Here is a 27,650-nt window from a genome sequence, read left to right on the forward strand (position 1 = left end):
CCTAATGCAGGAAAAGTAAACTGCGATTCATTTTTGCATTATTATAATGTGTAAAGAATCTGCACAGTCCTTGTTATAAGCTCTTAGCGGATACACTTCAAAAAAAGAGTCTAAAGTAACACTTTAGTATTATTAAATAATGTCAGTGCTGCATGTATAACAATAGTGTAGTTAATGTTTTTTTTTTGGTGGGGGGGGGGGGGGGTTAAAACAATTATGGGCACATTTTCCTTTTTAAGAAAATACCACACTTTATAAAAGGCAGACACTGCAATTGTGGTATTTTTTTTTTCTACTTTCAAGGATCTTGAAGTTAGATTCAGATCAGAATGGTCTTCAAACCCATGATGCACATGCATTTCGAAGATTTTTGGATTATTTTTTTTTATGACATCAAATTCCCTATTTATCTCCTCCTATGGTCCCCGTGTCTTACAACATTATGGCACTTAAATATAAAATAGATGTAAAATATATAAATGTACATGTACAGGTTTAAATGCAACATCCGACCAATTATTGCCAGTATTCTTAGAGACAGTAGTAATTGGTCTGTCACGGTCCTGACATTTTCATTGTGTAATTATTCTGTAACTTGTTCAATGAAAGGAGGAATACCGTGACCTTTATTGACAGGTGCCCTTTACATTAAGGTTGTTGTACAAAAAAAACTCAATGTTGAAGACTAAAGAAAGCAGTTTCTTTAGACAGGAGCTCAATTCAGAAGAGAGGAAATGTGACAAGTGCACGAAGCATACCTGACCTGATTCAAAGAGAATAAATATTAATACTTTATATATATATATATATATATATATATATATATATATATATATATATATATATATATGAAATAATAATAGGCTTTGTGTTAACATTACTTTTTGAACAATATTACTTTTAATTGTATAAAACAGGCCTATATTTTTTTGTTTTATATAGATATATATATATTATATATATATATATATATGTATATATATATTTTTTTATTATTATTCTTTAATAAGTCATTCTATCTAAATACAGACATTCCAAGGCAAGGCCAGTGTCACTGTTTTCAAATACCTGTCAACCTCAGTCACTTCAATGCCATTTTCTGAAAATTATTACCAGTTTGGTTTGCTCTAAACACTAGGCCAGTCAGCTTGAGAGCAATTGTCATTGAACAGAAAGTGAAACTCTGTTATTATATGTCAACATGGAAGGCTTGACAGAATAACACGTGTACAATGATATGATTAGCATGATTATCTTTCTAACTAGAAGATGCACTGTGTTACACCGTCTGCAGCGGATTGGTCTCATAGCACGTTTGAAAGCTTGCAACAATAGTTTCTGGAGCTGGTGCCAGATTCATAAATTCCCTAACAATTCAGTGCTATTATTTCCTCATCTGTCAATATTGCATGAATATTAAAAGATGAAGAGCACTTTGGAGGTAAAAGAAAAACCATTTGAATACATTTCACTGTCAGCTTACAGATCCGTAATTTGTTCATATGTTCTGGATTTTTGTTGTTTTGTTTTCTGTGGAACGGGCATCACAAGGAGCAGAGGGGGTTTTGAGTGAGGGAATGGATAGATCCCTGCCTCTCTATGTGTCTGCCAACAATAGGCGCAATTGACACTTAATGTGTTGACAGCCCTGCTCATCTTAAATGTTTAAGGTTTAAACCAGTTTTCCAGTCCCTTCCCTTAAAACATTGTATAAAAATGTGCCTGGGCCTCTCAGGAAGACGGTATTTGAATTGCTGGAAAATGAAATGGGCAGCTAAATAAATTATGCCACAGTGGTTGGATATAGTCTGTCAATGCTGGCTTACCACCCTGGAAACTGACATTACTTAATCATTTACTGAGAATGGAGCAGTGAGAATTCAAAAAAATTATTATTATTATTATTATTATTATTATTATTATTATTTTTAATGAGCTGTATGGGTTGCTACCCAACAGCATTAGAAATGAAAACAGTAAATAACTTGTGTCAAAATGAAACAAATTTGATGACTAATATACTTCTGGTATGTCATAGTACAGGTACAGTATCCTTTAGATCACTTCTAACAAAGCGTTCAGGTTAAACTGATGATGTTCCATCGCCAACTGAACAGTAACAAAAGCTGTGTTTTAACAAAGGTATGCGTACAGCATCCTTGGAATACCATCCTTAGAATATCTTGAATAAAAAGAAAATAAGGGCAGAGATATGCGCTCTATAGAGCACTGTTTGGCAATTACTTTGCAGATTCTTCAGATTAGGAATTCTAATAACTGAATGAAATCTTCAGTAACAGGTCACAGCAATACTTTAAGACATATTTCAGACACAGATTATCTATTCATTATTTTGACTTAAATACAGAAAGCACAATTTATGGTTGCTTTTTAAATGATCCCTTGGCAAGGACATTGACACACGCCTTCACCCCTTAACTTCCAACACATCTGTGTAACTTGTGAACATTCCATAGTGCAGAAAAATAGAATGTATAGAAGCAGATCTGAAACGCACATACCCAAACAGTGAAATAGCAAATGCGTCTGGATCAAAATACACATTAAAGAAAATTCAACAATCCATAACAAGAAAGAGACACATTAAATAGAAGCTGTCAGGACCTCTGTAATTAAGGGCCATGCACACATTACACCTGAGCTGCTCACATTGCACCTTCTCTGAACAGGACTTCAATATCCCTGCCAACTGTCTTTACTGCCTCATGTTTGCTAACATGCCAGTCTATCAAAAGCGCTCAGCTTCCCAGCTATAATCCTCTTCAACAAACCCAATACATGAAAGGCACTGAACACACAGAAGTGTAACATGCATCTTTTACTCACTGTGCTGTCTTCTTTATCTACGCAGCTGCTACAATCAGCTTTAGGATCCTGAAAGATAAGGTATTTATCATTACTTAAGAAAAAAAAAAAAACTTTAAATATAATACTCAGCTGTGGAGTTATTTTACAGAAGATTGATACATTCACTTACATATGCTTTATACATTTTTATCTACAGATGCAATTCTTACAAAATACACCAGAGGTCTCTGCACCACAACAGTGGAATGAAGTTACCGAAAGCAATGCTCAAAGTCACAGCAATGTGATGGATTTAAAGCACAAAAGCAAAAAAATCAGTCTACATGAAAAAGAACTCCATCACAGATGACATGTGAACCTAAAAACAGGGTTCTCATTCAGCAACTTACTTTACTGATAGCAAAGTGTGCAAAAGCACATAAACGAACCAATTCACAGTGTGAGCAATGCAGGATACCACTAACCTGAACTCATCACATTACTTACTAAATCATTTACTAACATTTATATATGGTGGACACAGATCAAATACACATCACTACCTTGCCTGAAACATGTTCCACAATATATTCTTGTAACACTGCTGTTGAGTTTGAAGTCTTGGGCTTACTAGTTTCAACAGTACCTTGGCAGACATTTCCCGCAACTTTGTCATGTACCATTAACTGACAGATCGGTCATTCTCTATTGGAGAATACTTCTTTTTAATGGATTTCATCTAAAACAATACGTGTTTGTTTTCTTTGTTTAGCCCCTACTGCCCATAGTCTAATGTCTAGAGGTAGCAATGAAACGGACAGGGCCTGGAAACGTACAGACCCAACTTCAATTTAGGACTGCTGACACCTTTTTAGTCACAGTCCAAAAACACAAGTTTCAGCTCTGGGAAGGTTAAACTGAGTCTCCCGTCCTCTGGAGATCTGAGTGGCCAGGCTGTGTTAGCATGCTCGCTGGCTACTGTCAACGCAGCAGGTCCATCAGTCCCATCGGACCACTTTGAGATGAACTAAAAAACTCAGAGTTGACACCTTAAGTATAGTCACTGTTTCCAAGTAATTAACAAGCACATCGTCAACAAACTTGGAAAGAGGGAGCAGACAACTGTAAAACAAACCTGTGCATGGATGTGGGGGCTTGGGGCTTTGTTACAAAGGACAGGCTGCCCTACCCTGGTAATACCAGTGGAGAAATGTATAGAAGGATGTCTGCTACTGTATTCTCTATGCAGTCCATGCAATCTGAATGTTGCAGATACAAACAATCAATAGTTCTCGCTTGTAAATGCAAGGCTGATTTGCTCCCAGCTAAAATTGAACAATGCTTTTACTGTGTATTACTTAATCTGGACAGCAGATGGCAGTCACTACCAAGATAAAAGCCAAAAGAGAAACCTGCTGTACTATAATGCCATTTACATTGTTAGAATATAACAAGGACATACACAGACCTGTACTTTAAATGTATGTATTCATTAGAAATTAGGTTTGTTTATGGGTCATTGTGACAGGATAGCAGCGAGACAGACTCAGAAACCAGGGAACTGCGGTACAAAGCGCAAACGCGCACTTTAATAAACAAAAACTTTAAACAAAACTTCACATGTTCGTATTAGCTTCCAACAAATAATAAATAACTGTTCAGGGATCAAATAAAACAACTTGCACAACAATCTAAATAAACATTGTGATGATTCACTGCGATGTTCTGAAAAGTTTCTAGGCTTGAGTCAAATAAGATGTCTGTAGCCTGGGTTATGGAGCCTTATTTTATATGAGCATGGACTTTTCTATTAAAACTATGCTTTGTCCTTTTCACTTGATGAAACTTGTTCAGTAACATAATCAATACTGTACGAATATGATGTATTTAAAGCATTTTCAGCCTGGTTCAAAATCAGCTGTGTAGATATATGACACCGCATTTTCCAGAACGTTCATTCATTGCAGAAGGGGTTTTTTTTTTTTTTTTTTTTTTGCAAGACAAAGAAGACAGCAAGTATGGTCACTTCTGCACTTTAGAACTGCCTTTGGGGCACCTTGAACACTAATTAACAACTTACTATGCATCTACAAAGAGCTAACACATAATGTATTAAACGCAAACCTTTTCACTTCCAGCAGTAAACTTCACCTCATGATACTGGACTCCCCCCTCCAAAAATATTTGGTATCAATAACTGCAGGATTAGCACATTCTTTACTGACTGGATCCAATGTCCCACTCAGGCAGGGTCTACTTGACCAGATGGCAAAAATGCCCCAGGAGGGAGAGTCAGTCCAGGAGGAGAGTATAGACATCACCCAGTCACTAATTTGTGATGCCCTTTGATGTTTAAAACTTAAAGGCTTCGGTCCTGGCAACCGCGTTCCCAACATGGCATTTACAATCCCCTAGCACTCTCCTGCCAGGGCCAGAGGGACCCCTGTGTGCAAAGGCAATAGGAGGGCTAAAAAAATAAATAAATAAAGTGAAGACCTTGAAGCAAGACCTCGACTGTAATTACATCTCTGTATTTTTTTTTACAACTCTTCATTCTCCCGGTGACAGAGAAATCACATACTAAATAATACATTCAATAAACTGCTTAAATTAGCCAGGTAAAAGCCATCTAGAAATCCTAAGTAGGAGGCATCTGATGACAGACTAAAAGATTAATGCAGCTTAGGCTATCCAATTTCATAAGAGTTCAGATTTCTATTTAAAGAGGCAGCAGTCTTTTTTTTTTTTTTTTTTTGGCCTAGTTTAGGATTTGTAGCTAAATTAAATAATGCATTGCTCAGAATCCCATGCCGTCACAGACAGTGATGGTATTGTTAAAAGCCTGCATTAGGGAAGAGCTCTAAAGCACAAATGAACTAATATTTTTTTTTTTTTTTGTAATGAGGATCGAGAGCCATGCCCATGCTTTCTCTCAAAGGTGGTGAAACACACTTAATGGACTTTTATATTAGGTTGGTTAAATGGCAGACCATTGCGTTTTAACACACATTTATTTCCAGGCTGGGCTCAGAAATCAACAAGAAGAGATAACAAGCACATCAACACTGTCTAATATAGCACTGATTCAGAATTCCTGCAGTCAGTTACACTGTCCTTCAAACTAGTAAAAATGAGGATCACTCCACAGCTACAAAAGCTTGGTCTTACTTGGGAATTAATCCATTAGATGTTTCAGGAACCACTATATTCCAGCCTTCAACAGAGCCTGCTGTACTACAGGTGGATATTGCCCTGCCCATGAGTCCACAACTGGATTAATGTCTATTTCAACATTTCCCCAAAGTTACATCACACACCAAATGTAGAGACGGAATGTGAGGGGAATCCAGAAAAACTGTGTTACAGTGATTTTTAAAATTCAATACGAGTCACACTAGAATCAGGAAACCTTCTAAATATCTAAAAGTTATATACAGTACACAGACTGACCAAACGATTATAATGAATATTAGCTTTTATAGTATGTAGGACCATGTATCTCCCGAATACATTGTTCAAGTGGAAAAAGATGCCTGCCTATACAGCATCTATATCTATCTCTCTATACAGAGTATATACAATCATAAAGAGGCTCTACAAACACCCTATGATAATCAGAATAAGTCTTGTGGGCTGCGGCATAAAAAGTTGTTTTGCTTGCAACTTGGCAGCATCAAAAAATATCAATAAGGAAAGTTGAAAGAGAGAGGGAAGAGACACTTATGAAAAATAATGCCGATACTGCCTTGCATCTATAGTTGCCTACTTATTTTATATATACGTTGGTACCAATTAATATATGGCTTAACCTTTCTCCATGAATGTAAAGAATGTAGAGTTTTTTATAGCCAAGTCATATAATAGACCAAAGATATTAACAGTGTGTAATATCACTCCAATCCAAGTGTAAGTTGAACTCTGTGATCTGTTCCTATCATCATCCATTATTAACACTCTCCTTCAAGCTGTTAAAATCTGCCATTACTTAAGGGTACCATTTAAAAGCTCAAAGCTGTTTTGTCTTTGAATTATTTTTTCATTCCCTAAAGAGTGTTCTACCGACCTTTCCCAGAAAATCCTGTGGGTTGAACTATCAGTAGAGAAACACTATATTTGCCAGTAGAGAGGAGAGACCCTGTCATTCAGAAGTCAAACACCCAACAAGATCAGGTAAACAAGCGCTACACTAGCAAAGCTAGGCCTTGTGTCTCATATAACAGAACTTGACTATATCCTTCCGAAACAACTATCAAAAGTACCAGGTGTTTGCTTTGTTTCCCTGAAAGACCTCAACAAATATAATCTAGTGAGAGTACTGCTTTCAACCACTTCATTCCCAGCTGTGAAGTAAACACGATTTGAATGCTGTGTGTCTTTTCACAGCCTTTGATTGTAATCTGCCTGCATCTCTGTGAAAGCTTTGCAAATGAAATGGGCTTCATCTTCAGGGTCTCACGGAGAGGTAGATAAATAAATAAATCAGATTTGAAGAAAACATTGTGTTAATTAAAACAAAGGCCAAGCGCTTCACATGGTTTTATTATCATCATCACGTGGAATAAAAATTGTTCTTGTTTTTCCTGGTTAGAAAGTAATTAATTTACAACCAACAAGGAATAATGCCCACTTGCAACCTGGAAAAATGTAATTCCACAACCCAAATATTATTGAATGTCATGGAGTTAGGTAAATGTGAACGGAGGGTCTTGTTATTTACCAAGACGCTAGGCTGATAACTGATTCCCTCGGAGATTTGAACCAGGTCACAGAATGGAAAAATAAATAAATAAATCAGAAAAAAATATGAACTGAATATGAATCTACAGCAAACAAGGCACTAATGCAATTTTACCACAGAGACACATTAAATGGCATAGCTTACATAGCAACCAATCATACACACTTGTTTCTTTTATGTTTTCTGTTTCATTTTATTATTTTTCAAATTAACTCACAAGATTAGTTTACCAGTGAGAACACGACCGAAGAAAAAGTAACCATGCATTTTTTATAGAAACTAAAGTATTTTCTTCGTTTTTTTGTTTAGATTACAAAATATACATATTGACACCTTGTTATTTGCACTGTAGTCAAAGGCACTGAAAAGGTTAAGTTCCTCAACAGAAGTACTTGAAATCTATCTATAGCTTTATCCAAAGCCATCTCAATCATATTTTGTTCATAGAGCTGGCAGCTGGGGTGATGTTGATGCCAAGAGAGGTGTTAAAAACTCCTACAGCCTCCCAGACTGAAAAGATCTGTTATTTTTTTTGTCGGCACATCAAAAACTTGATTTGTTTTCTCTACTAATTTCTGCCAGTATCTGCAGCTTCAGAATACAGCCCTTTCTCTTTTCTACTATTAACCTGCCTCCCCTCCAGCTCTCACTCTCACCTGTCTGTTCCTGCAAATATAGATACAACCTTATCGTGTGCTCATTAAGTTCTCACCTCCATTTGTCCCCACAATTATTTATTGAGACTATTTCTCACATTTTAAAAATCTGTATTTAACACTTTTAACTAAATGCATAAGTATGTGGCAAACAATAGTGAAGGCAAGGCACAACCAATCTTCACTGTGACTGCGACTCTGGGCAACCCTGCCAAACACCAGTACAAAGCGTCATTAAAACTGGCCAACTTTTCATGACATGTTCATGTGTTTGTTTTATTACCAAGTTCCTGAATTTCATATTTCGTTAGTTGTTTTCAGCTGCCACAAGTTGCTTTAAAAGATGATGCTTATTCAGTTTCTCTAAAACATTCTCACCTCATCTATATACTGTAGTATACTGAAGCACTGGGATATGACTTAAGGAAAAAAAAAAAAAAAAAAACGCTACTTTTTTCCCCCATAACAATCTAAATGCAAGTTTCCCTTTTGAAAAATCAATATATTGACAGTACAGTTAAAGCCTGCACAAAGTATAGGTATCCATTGTCAGCAATACACTACTAGAACTAGAACAGCCACATAATTAAGCAATAATGGACTCAAAAGAGGCAGTTTTCATTATTACTGGCCTTCCAATAATTGTTTTTGGCATGCAGTGTTACTGAGCGTTAAGCAGCTTTAAAAGGTGACAAAATAGGTTCAATCTTTATGATGTAGTTCAATACCCATATTAGATTACAATCTGCCTCATTCAGCTTTATTATTAGTATATATTCCCACACATAAAGCATGCATTAGGGAATTCTGAGCATTCCACAGGTGTAGAGGTTACTGACTTTGTGCAGTTGACATCAAATATAAAACAAACTATTTTGGCTTACTAGAAGCGTATGGATATGACTGATAAAATGGTAAGAGGGGAACTATAACCTACACATGTAAAATGACAACAGCATTTTTTATAATCCCAAAGTGGTCAGGTAGGGCCCTACAAAAGGTTCCTCGTTTGTAGTTAGATGACAAAAGACAACTGGTACTTACTGTAGGCAGACAAAAAGTAGACAAGGGAGGTTGTGCAGGTTGAATCACTCGCACACCCATGGTTTCATTTTTAGAAACATCGGTAAGGATGAAATAAAGGATGACATCATGACACGACACCATGCACAGTGTACCTAACTGGCCGAGAATGATTGAAAATTGTGCTGTGAAGACAGCAATAGATAAGTCTACAGTATATGCACCGAGTAAAATAAAAAAGGAATTACAATGCTTCCGTATACAAAAATGGATGGGAAAGCCTAGGGAATGGGTAAAACCATCACATCTAATTTTCACAGGGGTCAGTTTGATTAAATCCTACTGAAATGCACAATCTTTCTATGGGGACTAAAGTTAGCTGCTCTACTCCCTGCCTCCTGTTGTAGAGGAGAGAGATGCCTCAAGCAGTGAAAGTCCACTGAGCTTTACTGTGCAGTGAAGCTGCGCCTTGCAGCTGGCTTCTGCCACTAGAGCAAAGAAAAATATGATTGAAAAAAACCCACACACAAATGCAAACAAACACACATGCGAGCGCGCACACACACAAGCACACTATGAAATCACTTTTCATTAGCCAGGTATAGTGTATAATCTAGAAATGAACATTTCCTACTAGCAAAATACTCATTTTATTTGTAAGTAGCGTTTTGTTGTTGCTGTTTTTTTTTTTCTTTTGAAATTAGAACTTATTAAAATTCATGCTTTACCCAGTAATGCCTAATTAACTTTTCTTTGGGAAAATAATTGGTATAAACTAGAGAGACTAATCTTGGTACCAACTAAAAAAAAAAAAAAAAAGGGCTTCTGAGGCTTCTTTGCAACCCAAGATTATACAGTACTATATCATGGTAAAGTGTTGAATCCAGTAAGATAGAAACGTTCTGGGTTGCCAAGAAGGAAAAAAAATAGCCCAAACAACTCTAAATTACGGCATTCTTTACTCAGTATTGACCATCATAAGAATCAAAAAAGGTCCTCACCTCATAAGTTCAAAAAGTCATACTGAGAGGCGACCAAATAACCTTCAAATGGGGACAGAAGCAATGCTTTTGTGTAACAACAGCACTGAGCCCAAGCATATACAAACATATACACATACATACTTAAGTACATTTTCATGCTAAAGTGCTGCTGCTACCTTCTGTCAGCTTTTTTCAATAACATGTGTCTGGTTTTCTTATCCCCAACAGGTCAGGGTATCACTCACCTCCCAGCAATCCCATCAAATGGGACTTTTTTTTCTGAAGCCCCTCAGTAACACTGGTGTGGCAATCAAACTCTGAATAATACATTCAATGAGCTACTTAATTAGCAGGGTGAAGGTGAATGTGAAACAGCTGAGCCAAATAATGAGATGTCAGGCTCAGCAGCTCAGTCCGAGAGGGGATTTTAGTGCTCTGCTCCTGTCAAAAGGAACTGCAGGATTTTTCAAAGTGATCTTTTCCCACTGGAATCATCAGCTTTCCTGTAGAAAAACCTAGAAATGGAATTAATGGTAATGATGTAAAATTGCAGTGCATGCCAAGCATAAAAGGCAAATCATTTAAAACAAGCTGAGCTTCTTTTCTATTTTCTCATGGCAGTTCAAGAAGAAAAAGACATGCTTAAAGCTATTAGGAAAGGTTTTTGATTAAAAATGCTGTGAAGGTAACAGAAAGCATATTACTTTTATTTATTGCAGTGGAGTGAAAGTGCTGTCATGGGGACAGCTGGTCAAAATGTACCCGATAACAATACCAGCAAGACACTTCTTACAGGATGAAAAAAAAAAAAAAAAAATACATCTGAACATTTTTGCAGCAAAAACTTTTGTGGAATTGGCTTTGTGTTTCCATTTTAGCTCTACTATTGACAATGATGGGAGGCTTAGAAAATCACTTGGCTGTGTTGCAGGGAGTAGAAATAACATGCATTGCAGAGATACAAAGTTGGCAGGTGGATTCAACCAGGTTTTACAGCTTTGTTGTATGTTGTGGTCAAGTAACCTTAAAACCACCCCATACTTATCCCTACTGACTTCAGTCCTGTTTATCTAACCTGTTGAGTTTGAATAAGGCTTATTAAACAATGTAGTAAAATCTATAGTACAGTGCTTCTATAAAAAGAGCATTGTCTTTCATTTATTAAGAACTTACTTAACTCACGTACATATATAACAATCTGATCTGACAGATTGTTTGATATAAGATGGTTTCACCAGTGTATGAAATACATAAAACAGGAACAGAACCTTGAAGAACTCCCTGTTAATATGCAAGTGTGAGGAACACATATTGTTGATGGTGACACATTGTGTTCCATTCCACAGATATGATCTACACCAGGATAAAGCTTGTGCATGCCTTTGAAAGCTTCTCTCCGCGTATTGCATGTTCAGCCACACTGAAACCCTTTGACAGGTCCGCAAATAATGTTTCCATCGACCAGGATCCCATATCCCCTGCTAATTAAAAAAAAAAAAAAAAAAATGGCAAGTCTTACAGGTATGACATGTTGCGTGTAAAAGTTCAGTATGGATTCTGATCTAGTGGGCATAGCTGGGAAAAAAAAATCACACTGTTACTGAACCAGTACTGGGGTAGATTACATTGGTCCAAATGATACTGCTGCAATTTAAATCCCATTGCCATACACACACACATACACTGCAGAGGTTCACATGCACTGTTGGAGATCATGAGATCAATTGACTGGGCTCATTTTCTTCATGTGGTTTCTAGGATTTCTTCCCTTTGGATTATAAAACATATATCACAGAAATGTTTGAGATCTAACAGAATGTTCCCAAGTCATTCTGATGTCTTAACCCTGTATTGAATTAAAAAGACTCTACATGTTGTAACGGAATATGGCCTCCACAACAAAACTATTTTCTCCTTCTTAACATTCTAATCATAATCCCTGTTTCTGCAACCAATTGTGTCAGTAATTACATTCAAATGCAGTCATTGTCATGCATGGGGAAGATACAAATAGACCTTGTCAATTTCATTTGGTCTGGTTAAATCTTTCCACCCCAACTTCACCTGTGAATAAAGTGTCTGTTGGGGAAATGCTGTGTTTGTGTGTGTCTGCGTGTTTGGATGGGGGGTGAAGGTCGTAGAAAAAGTTCCCTGACCAATCATACACCATTTTCCCCATAGCTCTGTTAATGATGATAATCAGCATCTTATTTCCTCTCCTACCTTGACTGAAGCAGCCTCTGTATCTTCTGCCAAGATCTTCAATCTCGGTGTATAATTACACACAAACCAGGCCCCCTATTCATTATCAACCTGAACAATACCACTGGAAATGGATTGCTGCTGCCTTTTAATCTACATTTAATTGGACGTCTCCAAAGGCTTGATTGGTTCGTTAAAATGCTGTCAGTGGATCATTTATTCTGGTGTGATGCCACCAGGACACCCTTGGAAATGAACCGAAATGCCCGGTGGGCATTGTGGTGTTTTCAATTGATTTAAACAGTGGCGGATCTTAATACCATCATCAACTAAATACAAGATCTACTGTTAAAACATAATGAAATACACTAAAGTTAGCTCAATTGTATGGTTGTTAGTATGGCCATTAAAGGGGCCATACTTTGGAACCTGATTGTAATAAATATATATGCTCTGCAATGTCAACACACTTTCTAAGTGATCCATTATTTAAAAACAAACAATCACCTGTTAAAGCAGCACACGTCTGGTGAGAAACTCCGAGACATTAAAGCAGAAATGGCTCTTGACTGTCATGACTCAGTTACTTTAATTTATAAATAATGAATTCAACTATTATCCTAATTAAAATACAGAGGTCTGGAGGCCTTGATTACTCTTGGGTCTTGCAAATTCTAATACTAATTGGAATTACTTACCTAATTTAGTAAACTCTTTTCCCCCCAGCAAAAAAAAAAATAAAAAATTAGGAGAAAAGTCAGCTTAAGTATTCATGTGTTTCAGCCACTAAGATTGCATTTCCTAAAAATAGAAAGGTTTTGCATCCCTTTTTTTGTGTTTTTTCTATGTTAACTCACTGCGTGAGTGGCAACTGCAGACTCAGGATACTATTAAAATGCCCAATGACTCCTCAAAATAGACAAAGATGACCCTTTATTACATCTTTCAGCTTTAGCCACCTCCATCATATGTATCACAGTGTTTGCATCTGCTATAGGATTCCTGCCATAAAAGCATTAATGCTTTGTAGAATTCCAGGATCTGTATTTAATTATGCTTTTCCAGTATTCATTTTCTGTCTATAAATATAGGAGTATCCCACAAGACCTCATAGAAGTACTAAGTGTGACCAATGCCAAAATCTAAGTAAAGTAACTATCTTTTGCCCCAGAACATTGCCTTGATTATTCTAAAAGCACAGTGAAAGAATGCCAATGATAGTAAAACATGGTTCTAATCTTAGTCAACCATTGTGGCAAATGCAAACTTGTTCTTAAACACTGGGAATTATGAGGTATCTGGACCAAATCAGTTGTGTTTTTCTTAGTGATGAAGCAGCAAGAAGGTTTCAGGGGTGGAGAACTGTGTCTCTACAACTAAAACTACATTTGGGGAATGTAACAGAAATCAGAAAATGTAGAAAGAGACATGAATTGTATTTTAGTGTAACAGTTAATTATTAAGCTTAGTTGAACATCTTTAAAAATGAATAACTTAACTAGTTTAAAATTGTGAGTTTTATTTTATAATAAATATATTTCTAAAATATGCTGTTATTCAAAAATTCGAAAGGATCTAAATTATTAAAGAGAATTAAAAAACAACAGCATGTTCTACTTTGTCATGTTTATCTCTCTAAGATGACTAGAGAATGCTCCGAGACTACTGTCAAGCAAATGGATTTCTCTGCCAAAAACTTTCTTTCCGATTCCTATTATCTTAAGTAAAGCTCACTCATTTTTATGCAAATCAGGCCATGCTTAGCGTGACATGTTCTACAAGGAAGGCTTTTCATGCATTAATATTTGAGCTTCTGTTTACTTTTTTTGTGTGTGTGTGTGAACAGTGAAAATCATTATTTCTTTTCTGTTCATGAGAATTGGTAATACAGCTGACCCTCATGAAAATCACATGTGGAACACTTATTCAAATGCCATCATTTATCACTCATTTCTCTCTTTAAATAATTTAGTACTGCTGAAATGTTGTATTCACCTTACACAGGGGAAGTCATACTTCTCTATAGTAGTGTGAAGGATTAACAGAAATATAAATGTAAACCATCTAAACATTTCCAGAGCATGTAGGACAAAGGTAATTACAGAGAGAACCCCCTCACCAACATACATTAGATACTGATTTCTCAGGGTGGAACCAAAAAATGAAAGGTACAGAGGTTAGTATAGACTGTTTTCTTACTGTGTTTTGTGCAGAATATCACAATGGACACAATTGAATTTCAAGAGCAACAGGGGAGTGATGTCTGACTGATGCATGGCAGTACACGACCACAGTGATTGTTGTAATATAAAAGGGATGATATCCTTCATTCTGCTAGGAGACCCTTTGCAGCTCATACTGTATTATGTTTGCCCAGATTTTGTTTTTGGATGGTAAGGCATATCCAGGAGGAACCTAACCATTCACCAAACTTGAATTCTACGGAATATGCTTTAGAAGACACATGCGGTGAACCAATCAATGCACACAATAAGGCAGGGCAACGCATTCCACAGGTTCCACAGCCCACTATCCCGTATGAAGCTCAATGCAAAGCTGCCACTGTATGTGCTAATGGAGAAAATCAATGAAGCAAGTCACACAACTTTTTTGGTTATGGCATAGACTACCAACATCAGGCTGCATTTGATGCAAATTCCCAATATGCCGGTTCTTAGTCCCTAAATGTATTACTGACTATTAGAATCTCACTGCCTAACTGCTGTAAAATCCCCAATTTCCAAATTTTTCTACAGTACAGTACAAATTAAGCGTAAGTTTCCTTTATAGATGTTCCAAGAATGCTGCGTTTTTCTGTTGCGATACAAAACGCATGAAAAGGTCAACCGTTTTGTTGACGTCGCTCGACCTTTCAGTCTGAAAACAACATCTCCAATCAGAAATGTGTGGTCTTTAGTGTCAATCTCTTGGCACTAATCAAACAGAAAAAATATCGATTGGAGTAAAACCTGCGTGGGTGAATTGAAGTGAAGTCTAGGGAACGAATTCAAGCTTTTACTTTTTAATGACCTCTATTTGGTATGCTCTCTTCCAAAGCCAACCAGTGCTTTGTTATTGGTCAGGGCTTTTGGATAATTAATCACTGCTAGTTTCTCTTCAGACAGAAATGAGAATATGTCCTTGAGAGTGAGGCTCTATGCTAACAGGATGCGCATTTTAACTAAGGTAATTATAGAGGAATTGAATGTGTTTGGGAATAAAATTGCAGTTGTTTTATTTTTGCTTGTTTTTCTGTTTTACAAGCAAACTGAAATGATTTACCGGTACTTTACTCAGTTTTTTCAGCATGTCTTAAGTATGCTCTTAAGAAATTAAGCCAATGTTGACAAGAGGATATTAATAAAAATAAAAAAAAAACCACAACACCGGACAAATTCAAATAAAAAACATTAAAAAGGCCAATGTTGTGCTCTATACGGTTTTCCTTTTTAAAAAACGTATGAACCAATTACAGCTGGTACATTTAATATACAGCCTAAATCACAAATATTACTCAGTTAGATGAGAGTCGGGCCAAATCACTGCATTTATATATAATTATGAGGAAGTCAAATCAAGTGGAGAAACTTTTTGGCTTCGTGACTATATTGAGGGGAAAAACAGGGTTAGTCACATTGACTTGAAACTCAGTTTATACATAATATCTCCAAGGGGGAAAACGTGCTAACAACCACTGGAGACGATCGCCTTTAAAATGAGGAAACATCATTAAAATGCGCTGATAAACATCATGGTTCCTTCTCAAGGATTTAATTGCAACGTCCTTCTCAAAGGAAGGTTCTTTCTAGCCGAGGGTCCAAGCTGTTGCAGCAAGTAGGGTTATTATTATTATTATTATTATTATTATTATTATTATTATTATTATTATTATTATTATTATTAACAAACATTCTTAAATTATACAGTAATTCATATTATGCTTTCTTTCCTTGGAGCTTCAAAAATGTCCTTTAAATCAACAGTCCTAAAACACATGTTTTACGTACTTACTTTGCATCAGTTCAATGCCAGTATAACTGTAAAAATACATTATGCTTTTGCTGTAGCAGACCATATATAAGCCAGAGCTTGGGTTACTATTTCTAACAAGAAAAGCAAGAACAGCTCGGGTGGAGTAATTACAAATAATGATTACATAGAGGCCATTCTAATAATGATTACATAGAGGCCATTCTAATAATGATTACATAGAGGCCATTCTAATAATGATTACATAGAGGCCATTCTAATCATGATTACATAGAGGCCATTCTAATAATGATTACATAGAGGCCATTCTAATAATGATTACATAGAGGCCATTCTAATAATGATTACATAGAGGCCATTCTAATAATGATTACATAGAGGCCATTCTAATAATGATTACATAGGGGCCATTCTAATAATGATTACATAGAGGCCATTCTAATAATGATTACATAGAGGCCATTCTAATAATGATTACATAGAGGCCATTCTAATAATGATTACATAGCGGCCATTCTAATAATGATTACATAGAGGCCATTCTAATAATGATTACATAGAGGCCATTCTAATAATGATTACATAGAGGCCATTCTAATAATGATTACATAGAGGCCATTCTAATAATGATTACATAGAGGCCATTCTAATAATGATTACATAGGGGCCATTCTAATAATGATTACATAGGGGCCATTCTAATAATGATTACATAGGGGCCATTCTAATAATGATTACATAGGGGCCATTCTAATAATGATTACATAGAGGCCATTCTAATAATGATTACATAGAGGCCATTCTAATAATGATTACATAGGGGCCATTCTAATAATGATTACATAGAGGCCATTCTAATAATGATTACATAGAGGCCATTCTAATAATGATTACATAGAGGCCATTCTAATAATGATTACATAGGGGCCATTCTAATAATGATTACATAGAGGCCATTCTAATAATGATTACATCGGGGCCATTCTAATAATGATTACATAGGGGCCATTCTAATAATGATTACATAGAGGCCATTCTAATAATGATTACATAGAGGCCATTCTAATAATGATTACATAGGGGCCATTCTAATAATGATTACATAGAGGCCATTCTAATAATGATTACATCGGGGCCATTCTAATAATGATTACATAGAGGCCATTCTAATAATGATTACATAGGGGTCATTCTAATAATGATTACATAGAGGCCATTCTAATAATGATTACATCGGGGCCATTCTAATAATGATTACATAGAGGCCATTCTAATAATGATTACATAGAGGCCATTCTAATAATGATTACATAGGGGCCATTCTAATAATGATTAAATAGAGGCCATTCTAATAATGATTACATCGGGGCCATTATAATAATGATTACATAGAGGCCATTCTAATAATGATTACATCGGGGCCATTCTAATAATGATTACATAGGGGCCATTCTAATAATGATTACATAGGGGCCATTCTAATAATGATTACATCGGGGCCATTCTAATAATGATTACATAGAGGCCATTCTAATAATGATTACAAAGAGGCCATTCTACTGCAAATTGAGCTTTTGCATGCCAGCTTTACAACTGGAACAAACAGTGATGAATATTAATGGAAATCCCATGCTTACCCTCACGTGAACGCAATTAAGGGGGAAAAAAAGGAAAATTAACTTTTAACTGAAATAGACGGTGCTATGTAGAGAGCCTTGGTTTCTGCCGTGCCCTGTAACCAAAATAAAAACGTGTTCCTAATACTGTATTAAATTGCAGGGAACGTCACTATGATTGTGGAGGAGTGGAAATGGTATTAAAGCTTAATGGTAGGGTATTTAAAACACACACACCGATCTCAGAGACACTTAAATCTGCCTCACTATGCTTTTACTGTTCATTAAAAATGATGTATGAGTCCATAAGATTTCAATTGTTGGGGTTTAGTAAACAGCTTGCCAATAACAACAGCAATAATGGTAGAACTGGTATCACTTTTAATGTAAAAGTATAATGTATATTTTGTCCGATTGTTTAAATAGATCTAATTTTTTGACAACTGCATCAGTTATAAATGACAAATTGTGGCTAGCAATTAAATGTGAACATGCCATTTTTAATTAGTCGTGGTAAAAAATAGTGGGTACTAAGAGTTCTTGCCTGAACTTAAAAAAAAAAAAAAAAAAAAAAAAAAAAAAACAGAATATAAAGAAACACACGTTAGTCAGGGGTCTTAGACAACCCTGCTTACCTTCCTTCACTGCCTGGGCAAATCATTCCCAGGAGTACAAATTCATTCACAATATGACATTGCAGCCCATGGGATGACAGCACACAGCTGGAGCGCCAAATGTAATACCTGACACCCGTCTCATAAGTGAATCATGCAGTCCCAGAAAATGCATGCTTATTAAGAAACATATGGAATCACACAGTTCAGAGCATCAATCAAAGCTGACCACCTCCACATGCCTGGAGTTTATCACAAAGAAAACACTGAAGACAATAGGCACAATTGAAAACCACAACAGAACACACTCTGTTACAATCAACGCAGGCACACTGTAGGCTTCTTGGAGATAGCAACTGCATTTTTCCCCCCATTTAGAACACTGTTTATTATTATTCTGGACACTGTGTGATTGGGTTGCCCACTTACACAGATTGCATAGGTACCGCTCTGGATTGCTTGAGATGCTAACATGGCTGCAATCAAGTGAAAGGGTGCAAGGCTATAATCATGCACTTCTGCATTATGCTTCTTCAGTGGGATGGTAAATATCTATCATAATTTCACATTTGCAGTCAATTTAACAAAACAGAATGTGCGCATGCTGCAGTGCCTATTAGTGCGGGTTCCTGTTAGTGTCGTATCCTGTTAGTGCGGGTTCCTGTGACTATGGTCATTTGTTATTACAATATTACTTGTTATTTATATTGACAATAAAGCACCTTGGAGGCTCAATGTTGAATGGTTGAATTAAATGCCCCTCTGGAAGACTATTGTTACCTCAGCCCGCGGCTTCAGGCATTATAGCGCCCTGTCGGTAACAAGTCTTCTCTCTTCTCCAGTCCATATTTACTATTCACTAGAATAACTATTTTCGTCTAAATATGCAGAAAGATAGATAAGGGTTTTTTGTCATGTGAATTTTAGCGCAGCCGTAAAAATGGTTAAATAGTTCCTGCTAAAAATCCAGAGGCAATTCAGTAAATAAGCTTTTCTGCCAGGTGATAATATATTTTTCTGTGGCTATGCATATTGAAGCACAGCGATTCGGGGAACAATTCTTCTCTTAATGGAAAACCTGCAGAATAGAAACACTTTGCTGGTAAATGTGGTTTTTAACTCTTTCCCCTTGATCACAAACGTTGAATGCATCCACTCTGCAACATACAGCCTGCCTTTTTTAAAAGACCTGATTCAACAGAAATTCGAATATCAAACAGCAACATTAAAGGTCGCTTAGTGTTTGGGGTTGTGCTATATGTGGCTTAAAAGAGTAAAAAAGTTAATGCCATGAGACTACAGTTAAATCACAAATGGGTTACAATGGATTACATAATGGCAATGAGTCACCGAGAGACATCTTTGCAAATGTATAGCCTTGAGAAATGAATGCTGGTTGACTGCAGTACTGTAAAGCAATATACAGTAGCAACTCAAAGATGTTGAAAAGGTCAAAGCAAAATGTTTGGTACACTACAAATACTGCTTGTAAATAATTGTATACTTCTAATGCATTTCTATGGAATGAAAAGCAAACCAAATCAGCCCCTTTAAAAAGGAATTTTAAAACCCAGTTCCTGCACAAAGGAGATCTCTGGAGACACCATTTAAAATGAAAACCCAGCCAAGAACATCCTATTCAGGACTGGATGCTGACACTTGACCTTGGTACAATCAGTAACAGAAGCTATCAAGAGTAAACATGCATAAGCCATACTTTAATTATCTGCCAGCCAAGCCATGCACTGTCTTCCCAGAACATGGTCAAATAATAGGCAACATTACAGAACCTGTCTCCTTTACACCGCTAACAATTTGTGAAACCTTTGTCTCAATGCAGCAAAGCATTGCCTAGAGATTTAGCTGAACAAAGATTGAAGGAAATTACACACACATGTTGAGAACATCCAAGGTTTTATAAAGCTGGAAGGTAAAGATTAAGTCTGCTTTTAATATTCAACAGATCCCGAGAAAGAAATCCTCTCTCTGTGTTTATGGATTACAGGCGATAATTAATTCCTGTACAACTCCACAGTGCTTCATTTCATTAGACCTATTAAAACAAAAAGGGAGGTGTATAAAAGTCAAGGCTTGTGATGTAGTGCTGTTATTGATAACGCTGACCCCCCTCTGTGTGTAGTATTTTTATGGGCTGTGTCTGAATTGTTAGCTACAGAATGAAAAAGTTGGTAAGGATAACTAATTCAATAATTCATATTTAGGTATTCACAGAAACACACACACAGGCACAACCCACATTCTTTTCAAGGAAAGGGTTAAACACAAGTTCAAGTGGAAGACTAAATGGATTTACTTTCCCAGTCATTTCTGAAATGGGGATCTATACCTGCATGTTGTCCCCTCCTGCTGTTCCCTATTACCTCTGGTTTGTAAATCACACCACATTCCCATTGTTATGAGATTATAGTTGCTGCTTTAGTGAGTTTCAGCTCATGATGCAGAGGGCTTTCAAGATCTGACATTTTTAAAGTGAACTGCTCTTTTAGTTTAGTGAGCAAACCTCTAAAGTAGTCAGAAACCATAAACGTGCCCATTTATTTTCATGGAACTTCAGAAGATGGAATGTGGCTCTTATAATACAGTAAAACCCTTGGAAGCCAGTCTCTGTGTTCCACCAAAAGAAAATGATAAAAAAAAGAACCACAACATGCTGTTTTAGTGATTCAGTGTAACACAAAAGGCTGAATTGCAAGCTATAATGATACTATTTAAACAACAATAATAATAATAATAATAATAATAATAATAATAATAATAATAATAATAATAATAATAATAATAATAATAACCTGGTTTATATATGGATAGGCATGGTAAAAGCAGGACAAAAACAAACAAACAGAAGTTTACAGCTGTTGTAGCTCTGTTATGGACTGTAAAGGGTAAGGTTGGTCATTTCTGTTCAAAGCAATCTACCGCAAAGGAGACTTTATTTCATTAAAACACACCTGAATCTCCCTTCATTCACAAAAACACAAAGTAGCCTGAAGCACTGCAACTGCACAATCTGACATTTACTCTCACTTTGTTATGGATGGAACTACAGTACATTTCTCTCCAGGGATGAATGTGGAAAGGAGTGGGAACAGGGGGTCCATAAACATGCATCAAAAGACAGTAAACCTACAGCTCATTACATGCGAACCAGCCTGAAACACGCCGGCAGAAAATGTAATGGGTGTATAACAGGTCATTTGCATGATCTTTATAGTGGGGAACCAATAAAGCAAAACTAAGAGGAATGGATGTTCCAGAGGATTAATGCACCTGTACTGCCAAGACCAGTCTCCCTCTGAGGCCTGGCAAGAAAATGTGATATAGTGAACCAGAAGTGCTTTGTCTGGGCAACACAAATAATGACTGTGTCATGAGGATACAGTAAATGTTGTTTTTGTCATGACCATACATGTGTATATATGTATGTACCAGTATGTACCATTATGCGGCACCTGAACCCAGTTGAATAAATCCAGATGTGGAACACAAATAAAGAAATGTGCTTATTTTAGCATTCTTCTTAGCACATCTATCTTGGATATGAGATACCTGCAGCCCATTTCAAGAAGCAGCCCATTTTTTACAAATATGAAGACGTTTTACTATACTCTTTCAGGAGGAGCGACAGGAGGCAAGTGCCGCAAATTATTATACAAGTACTTTTTTTTTTTTTTTTTTTTTTGCAATTACCAAGGAACAAAATGAAACAAAATTAACAGCAACAAGCACAGAGATCTATTAGTAATGGTGCCATACAATCGCCATGCAGAAAGACTCCTCTCCGTGAGCTTGTTAGCGCTTGTCATCCCCAACCTTTCCATGTATCGGGTACCCTGGGAAGAGCTTGCCTGTGATTTCCAAATGAAACCTGTAGGTGCTGTGAATGCGTGGGCTTGTGAGGATCTGGCAACTTTCAACTTTTTTTTTTTTTTTTTTTCTCAGTGCTTTACCAGTTAGTCTTCAAGCAGAAGCTTGCCGGTAGAATTATTCTGCTTTCCAGTTACTTGTATTTCAGAGTGGCTGTACTGAAAAATTCTCATTGTTTAACAGATACAGTGTTTTGTTAATACCCTTGAATTAATCTTTCATCATCTGCATCTTTTTACTGCCTCAGAATAATGATTCTCAATACAAATGCAAGCTGTACCAATTGTGACTTCAGGCTAAAAAAAAACAGCATTCACAGAATTGATAGGCATGGACTGGTATACTAGTCAGGCAAGGTACTTTACAGGTGCTGTACATTCCTTAACTTCTCTACTGCTGTGTTGCGAGTGACCTGGCGAGATCACAGACTAATAATACCTGTATTGAAATACAAGAAAAAAAAGAAAACGTCTAATCCATCAAACCAGAGGCACGTGGAGGGAAAAAAAAAATCTAATGAGAAAAAAAATCCCATTTCTATAATTAGGAAAGAGTATTAAGTGGTGCTGTAATCAATGTGACAAATAGCACATGGTACCTCCGCTCGGCCATCTGTGTGGACTGTCTCGGAGTAGGCTGAAGGCACGTTAGGTAGTTTTTCAAGCAGCACCACACTTCTGCGGCCAACTTTTGCCATAAGGCCCCATTGTTCTCTTCCTGACTAAGGAAATGCACCCACTGACTAAACAAGCCCAGCACCAGTTAAGCTCCCAGAAATTCCATATGATCTCTCAATACTGGTTCTTAAAGGTGACTTGCCTAAACAGACTTTGCTTAGGCTCTCCCTCATACCCAGATATAGCCAGTCCAGCCTGAGATGACCTTGTTTTAAACCTGCTCAGGATCTTTGGGATTTAGTTTATTTGGATATGGGGCAAAAGCTATGGAACTTAATAGAACTGTGGTTCTCCGGGTCTTGGAAAATGTACACCCTTTAAATTCTAAAGGTTGATTCTTTGGAGATGAACAACTGATGTTACTTGCACCTTTTGCTCAGATTAAAAATTGTTGGCAATTATATACCTACATCCCAATTCAGGCATTGCTAAATCAAGAGCTTTTTGCCTCCTATTAAGCATTTTCAGTACTATAGCAGAAGTAGTAGCTGCTGGGAGGGACCATTAAATCCTTTCATGCTATCAACCATATGAATGTAATTAGGGTCACAGTTTTATAGTGACGCAAAAGTGTTAAACGGAAGTTCATTATTCAAAGTCTAGAGTGCACATAAATATCCAGTCATTTAAGCTTCTAAACTAGAGCAGTAAAGAGTTAAATATCAGGCAGGCACCACTGGACTATGTAGCCTATGTGACACTGGGCTACAGTCTCAAAGCTTTACTCAGAGGTGTAGTAACAAAGTTGTTGTTTTCTCAGCCAAGCCTCTGTAGTTTCCACTGGATTTCATTAAAGAGCATACTGCATTGAATGTTATCATTAAGAGACATGATCTGTGTGAGTCTAAGACCCCTTCACATCTTCACATCCAAGGATATGATTCCCAGTATGATTTGAAGACTCATGTGCTTGTTCAATAGCTTATTGAACAAACACATAACATCTGTTAGATTTGTATTTTATTTTATTTTAAATCAGTAATTCAAATTAGTCCTCCCGAGGAACTGAATTCTCATTAATAAGAGGCCACGGCACTTTAAAAAAAAAAAAAAAAAATAGCAGAGACTTTCTGCCAAGAATATTTCAGTGAATCAGGGATGATATTTACAGTTGGAACCAGTGTTCAAGATGTGCTAAAACACTACATAACAGGAAACACCACACCAACTGAAACCCCTTGTACCACAAGAGGCACAGCTGGAATATTACAGTAACGTCACTCTGAATTTTAAGTCGTTGTCCCCCCCCCCCCCCCCCCCCCATGACAGAGAAACTGCTGTAGTTTCATTAGGTCTGGCTTTTCAACGGAGGTGTTCAAACAATAAATGCACATGTTTAAAAGAGATGATAGTTTTAAAATGAGCTTTTTCCTGGTTAACACAGTTTAAATATATAGACACTTGAATGATGTCTGTTGCCCCTTTGATCATCACATAATACTTTCCAGAGGGCCATTCTGAAGTGCGAAGTGCAACAGAAAAGCACGCTTGATTAACTCCTCAGCTCGGTGTCTTGGATTCACCTACAGAATTGCCCGACAAATCCAACTTCCCAACTTCCTGTCTGCGATATAATTTACTGTCTCTGAGACACTTACATTGTCACTGAGAAAGATATTGGATAACCAGTGTGGATAACGGTCTAGGGTAGGTTGAGAATTAGAAGGATAAAAGTTGTGGAAACTGGGTAGCAACAGTTAAAGCAAATTAGGTAATCCTGCCCCTATTCTGAATGGCAGTTTATAAATATACCGCTACCAGAGCCAGTACCAAGTTTCTCCTTCCTGAGGCATCAAGTGCAGAACGACAAACAGCTGATGCAGCAGATAGTGCTTTGGGAGACTAGAGCTGAGATGCATTTGATGGGATTCAAAAGAAGCTATGCCACTGTCTACACTAGGCAAGACTATGTGCTTAACTTAAAACACTTTACAATTAGCAGTACTACAATTTAAAATACACATAGTAATAATGGACAGAGTGACACAAGGAATTGGAGAGTTTAAGGACTGTGGACTGGCATTTAACAGGAATGCTACTCAGCAGGAGTCATTGGTAGCTTATTGCTTATAAAACACATGCAAGGGAAAACTATTTTAAAAAGTGAAGCATTTTAAAATATACAGCTTCATGGTTAAAGCAAAGAACTGGAAACCTGTTTTAAAATGTTTTTCAGTCCCTGTCCTTCTCCACAGTAAACTCATCTACAACAAAAAATGAGCTGGCCTTTCTGAAGTACATTTCTAAAATAATAAAATGAATATACTGGGTACTGTAGCAATGCATTTGCAAGCTGATAGGGCAACAGTGTATTGCATCACCCTGTTCACTGGTTGGTGAGCACTGTTTCTATGCACATACAAAACTAGCTATAACCTATTAATTGTAACATTCAATTACAACTCTGGTCACTTCATTTACTTTCCATCCAAGCCCTGTGAAGACCACGTTAAATTAATCTGCCAATTCCCTGGACAGTGAATACATTAGTGCTGGTTGAAAGTAAAGTGACTAAAATTCCGCTCAGAGGAGAGCAAAGGGCTTTGATTCACTTTTCTGCATCCCTTATTTTGCTTTGGTAAATTACAGTTGAGCATTGATGCAGACTCTATGCTTACATGTAAAAGGTTAGAAAACATGGATCTACAGTGAAGCAGGCAAGCTGAACTGACATTAAGAGAAAACAATAAATAAATAACCAACTGGCAAGGAAGACATCTCAAACAAACTGCAGGTATTTCAAATTTAATGGGATCCCTTTGCTTATCTTGTGTACTGTCGGCTATGACGTATGTCCGGATTGAGCAGGGTTTTTTTTGTTGTTGTTTTTCATAAAGGCATGCCCAGGGTTTTAAATCTCAGGTTGCAGAATAAAATATGTAGGCATATTATAATATCATAGAAGTATTGGAGGTTTGGGAACTCAGAAATAGCAATTATACAAAAAAAACTTGATGATACGTACAGATGATCTTTGGTTACCTTGCTGCATAAAAATACAGGTACTGCTCCGAGCTTTACTTGCAGCGTTGTCTGTGGCTTTCATTTTGTGCTACTTTTACACTGTATATGTGCAACCTCGTGTGCGTTATTGTAGGTGCTGCACTTAACTAGCTCTTCCTGGAATACAGTCTGATCGGTCCCTCTTCAGCACTTTTTATTCTAATGCCACCCCATTGTGTAGAGCACTGGAATGTAATAAACCACCTCAGAAAGGAAACTCTGGATTGTGAGCTCCTGGGATGCACCATTTACCAAGTATGGTATGCTATTAAACCAATGCAAATTGAAGATTTCTTCCATTTACAAGTAGTTTATAGAAGCTGGACGCACCACTCTGTTTTCTTGATTTCTGTGAATAATAAAAAGTGTCTGTAAGCAGTATTTCCTGGGCCTTACTGTAAATGTGGGCTTTATTTAATTTCAAATACATTATTAGAGCTATGCAATCAGGGGCTCATTTGTCCAGGATTGCACTGGATTCCAGATCTGGTACTTTTTTGTCTGACAGGCGAGAATTATACAGTTTTCAAATGATGAAGGGTTGCAAAAAAGAACTCTATGTACATAACATGCACAATAGTGATAATAAAAAAAATTAAAAAAAACTATATTCATAGTTCCATGAATTAAATAACAAAAATGTATTTTAGGATGCAACATCTATGAGTAAGAAAATTACTAGCTTTTTTTTTTTCTAAACCCAGGATGGCGAAACGCTAAAAAACAGTGCTGGTCGCTCCTGTTCATCAGATTAGTCGACCCACCACTGGTATTATTATTATTATTTATTTCTTAGCAGACGCCCTTATCCAGGGCGACTTACAATTGTTACAAGATATCACGTTATTTTTACATACAATTACCCATTTATACAGTTGGGTTTTTACTGGAGCAATCTAGGTAAAGTACCTTGCTCAAGGGTACAACGGAAGTGTCCCTGACCGGAGATTGAACCCATGACCCTCTGGTCAAGAGTCCAGAGCCCTAACCACTACTCCACACTGCTGCAATAACAACTGGTATTGTGCAAACCCAAAGATCACATTAAAACATGGCTAGGCAAACATGCAGCTACCAACACCAACAATAAGGCACAAAATCAACAAGCAGATGAGAACTTGAAGCATGTATACTGCAACTCAAGGTCAGTACATTAGGACTAGAACCAAAAATGCTATCCCTCTTTCTTAATTATACGATCCAGTACCTTTTTGTTTACAAATTAACCCCCGTATACAATAATAAATAGAAAAAAATAAATAAATTACAACTACAGTATATATATATATATATATATATATATATATATATATATATATATATATATATATATACTGTATATACCAAATCTAAAGCTAGCTTTATCAGTATTCTAGAGGATATGAAACACAGACAAATTATGTTACAATGTGTAATCCAGAGCATATTATATTAAACAGTTCAGTATGACAAATC

At 36.7% G+C, this 27,650-nt stretch overlaps 1 protein-coding gene across 30 annotated transcripts in view; it reads right to left on the bottom strand.

Annotated features, from left to right (window-relative positions):
• Positions 1-27,650, bottom strand: part of LOC117431445 (RNA binding protein fox-1 homolog 1) — a 603,925-nt gene that overhangs the window by 304,623 nt on the left and 271,652 nt on the right. For 25 of the 30 annotated variants that reach the window (XR_009308100.1, XR_009308101.1, XR_004548688.2 and 22 more), the window contains one exon: positions 2,848-2,895. The exons of 4 other annotated variants lie outside the window; for them this stretch is intronic. Coding sequence is in view for 21 of the 26 variants with exons in the window: in XM_058995815.1 (XP_058851798.1) it covers positions 2,848-2,895 (48 nt within the window). In the remaining 5 variants the exon portion in view is untranslated. Of the gene's footprint in view, positions 1-2,847; positions 2,896-10,453; positions 10,472-27,650 lie in introns of those variants that run through there. One more of the 30 variants, XM_058995829.1, reaches the window with a different exon arrangement.

This window comes from Acipenser ruthenus, chromosome 22, assembly GCF_902713425.1.
Source record: "Acipenser ruthenus chromosome 22, fAciRut3.2 maternal haplotype, whole genome shotgun sequence".
Lineage (NCBI taxonomy): Eukaryota > Metazoa > Chordata > Actinopteri > Acipenseriformes > Acipenseridae > Acipenser > Acipenser ruthenus.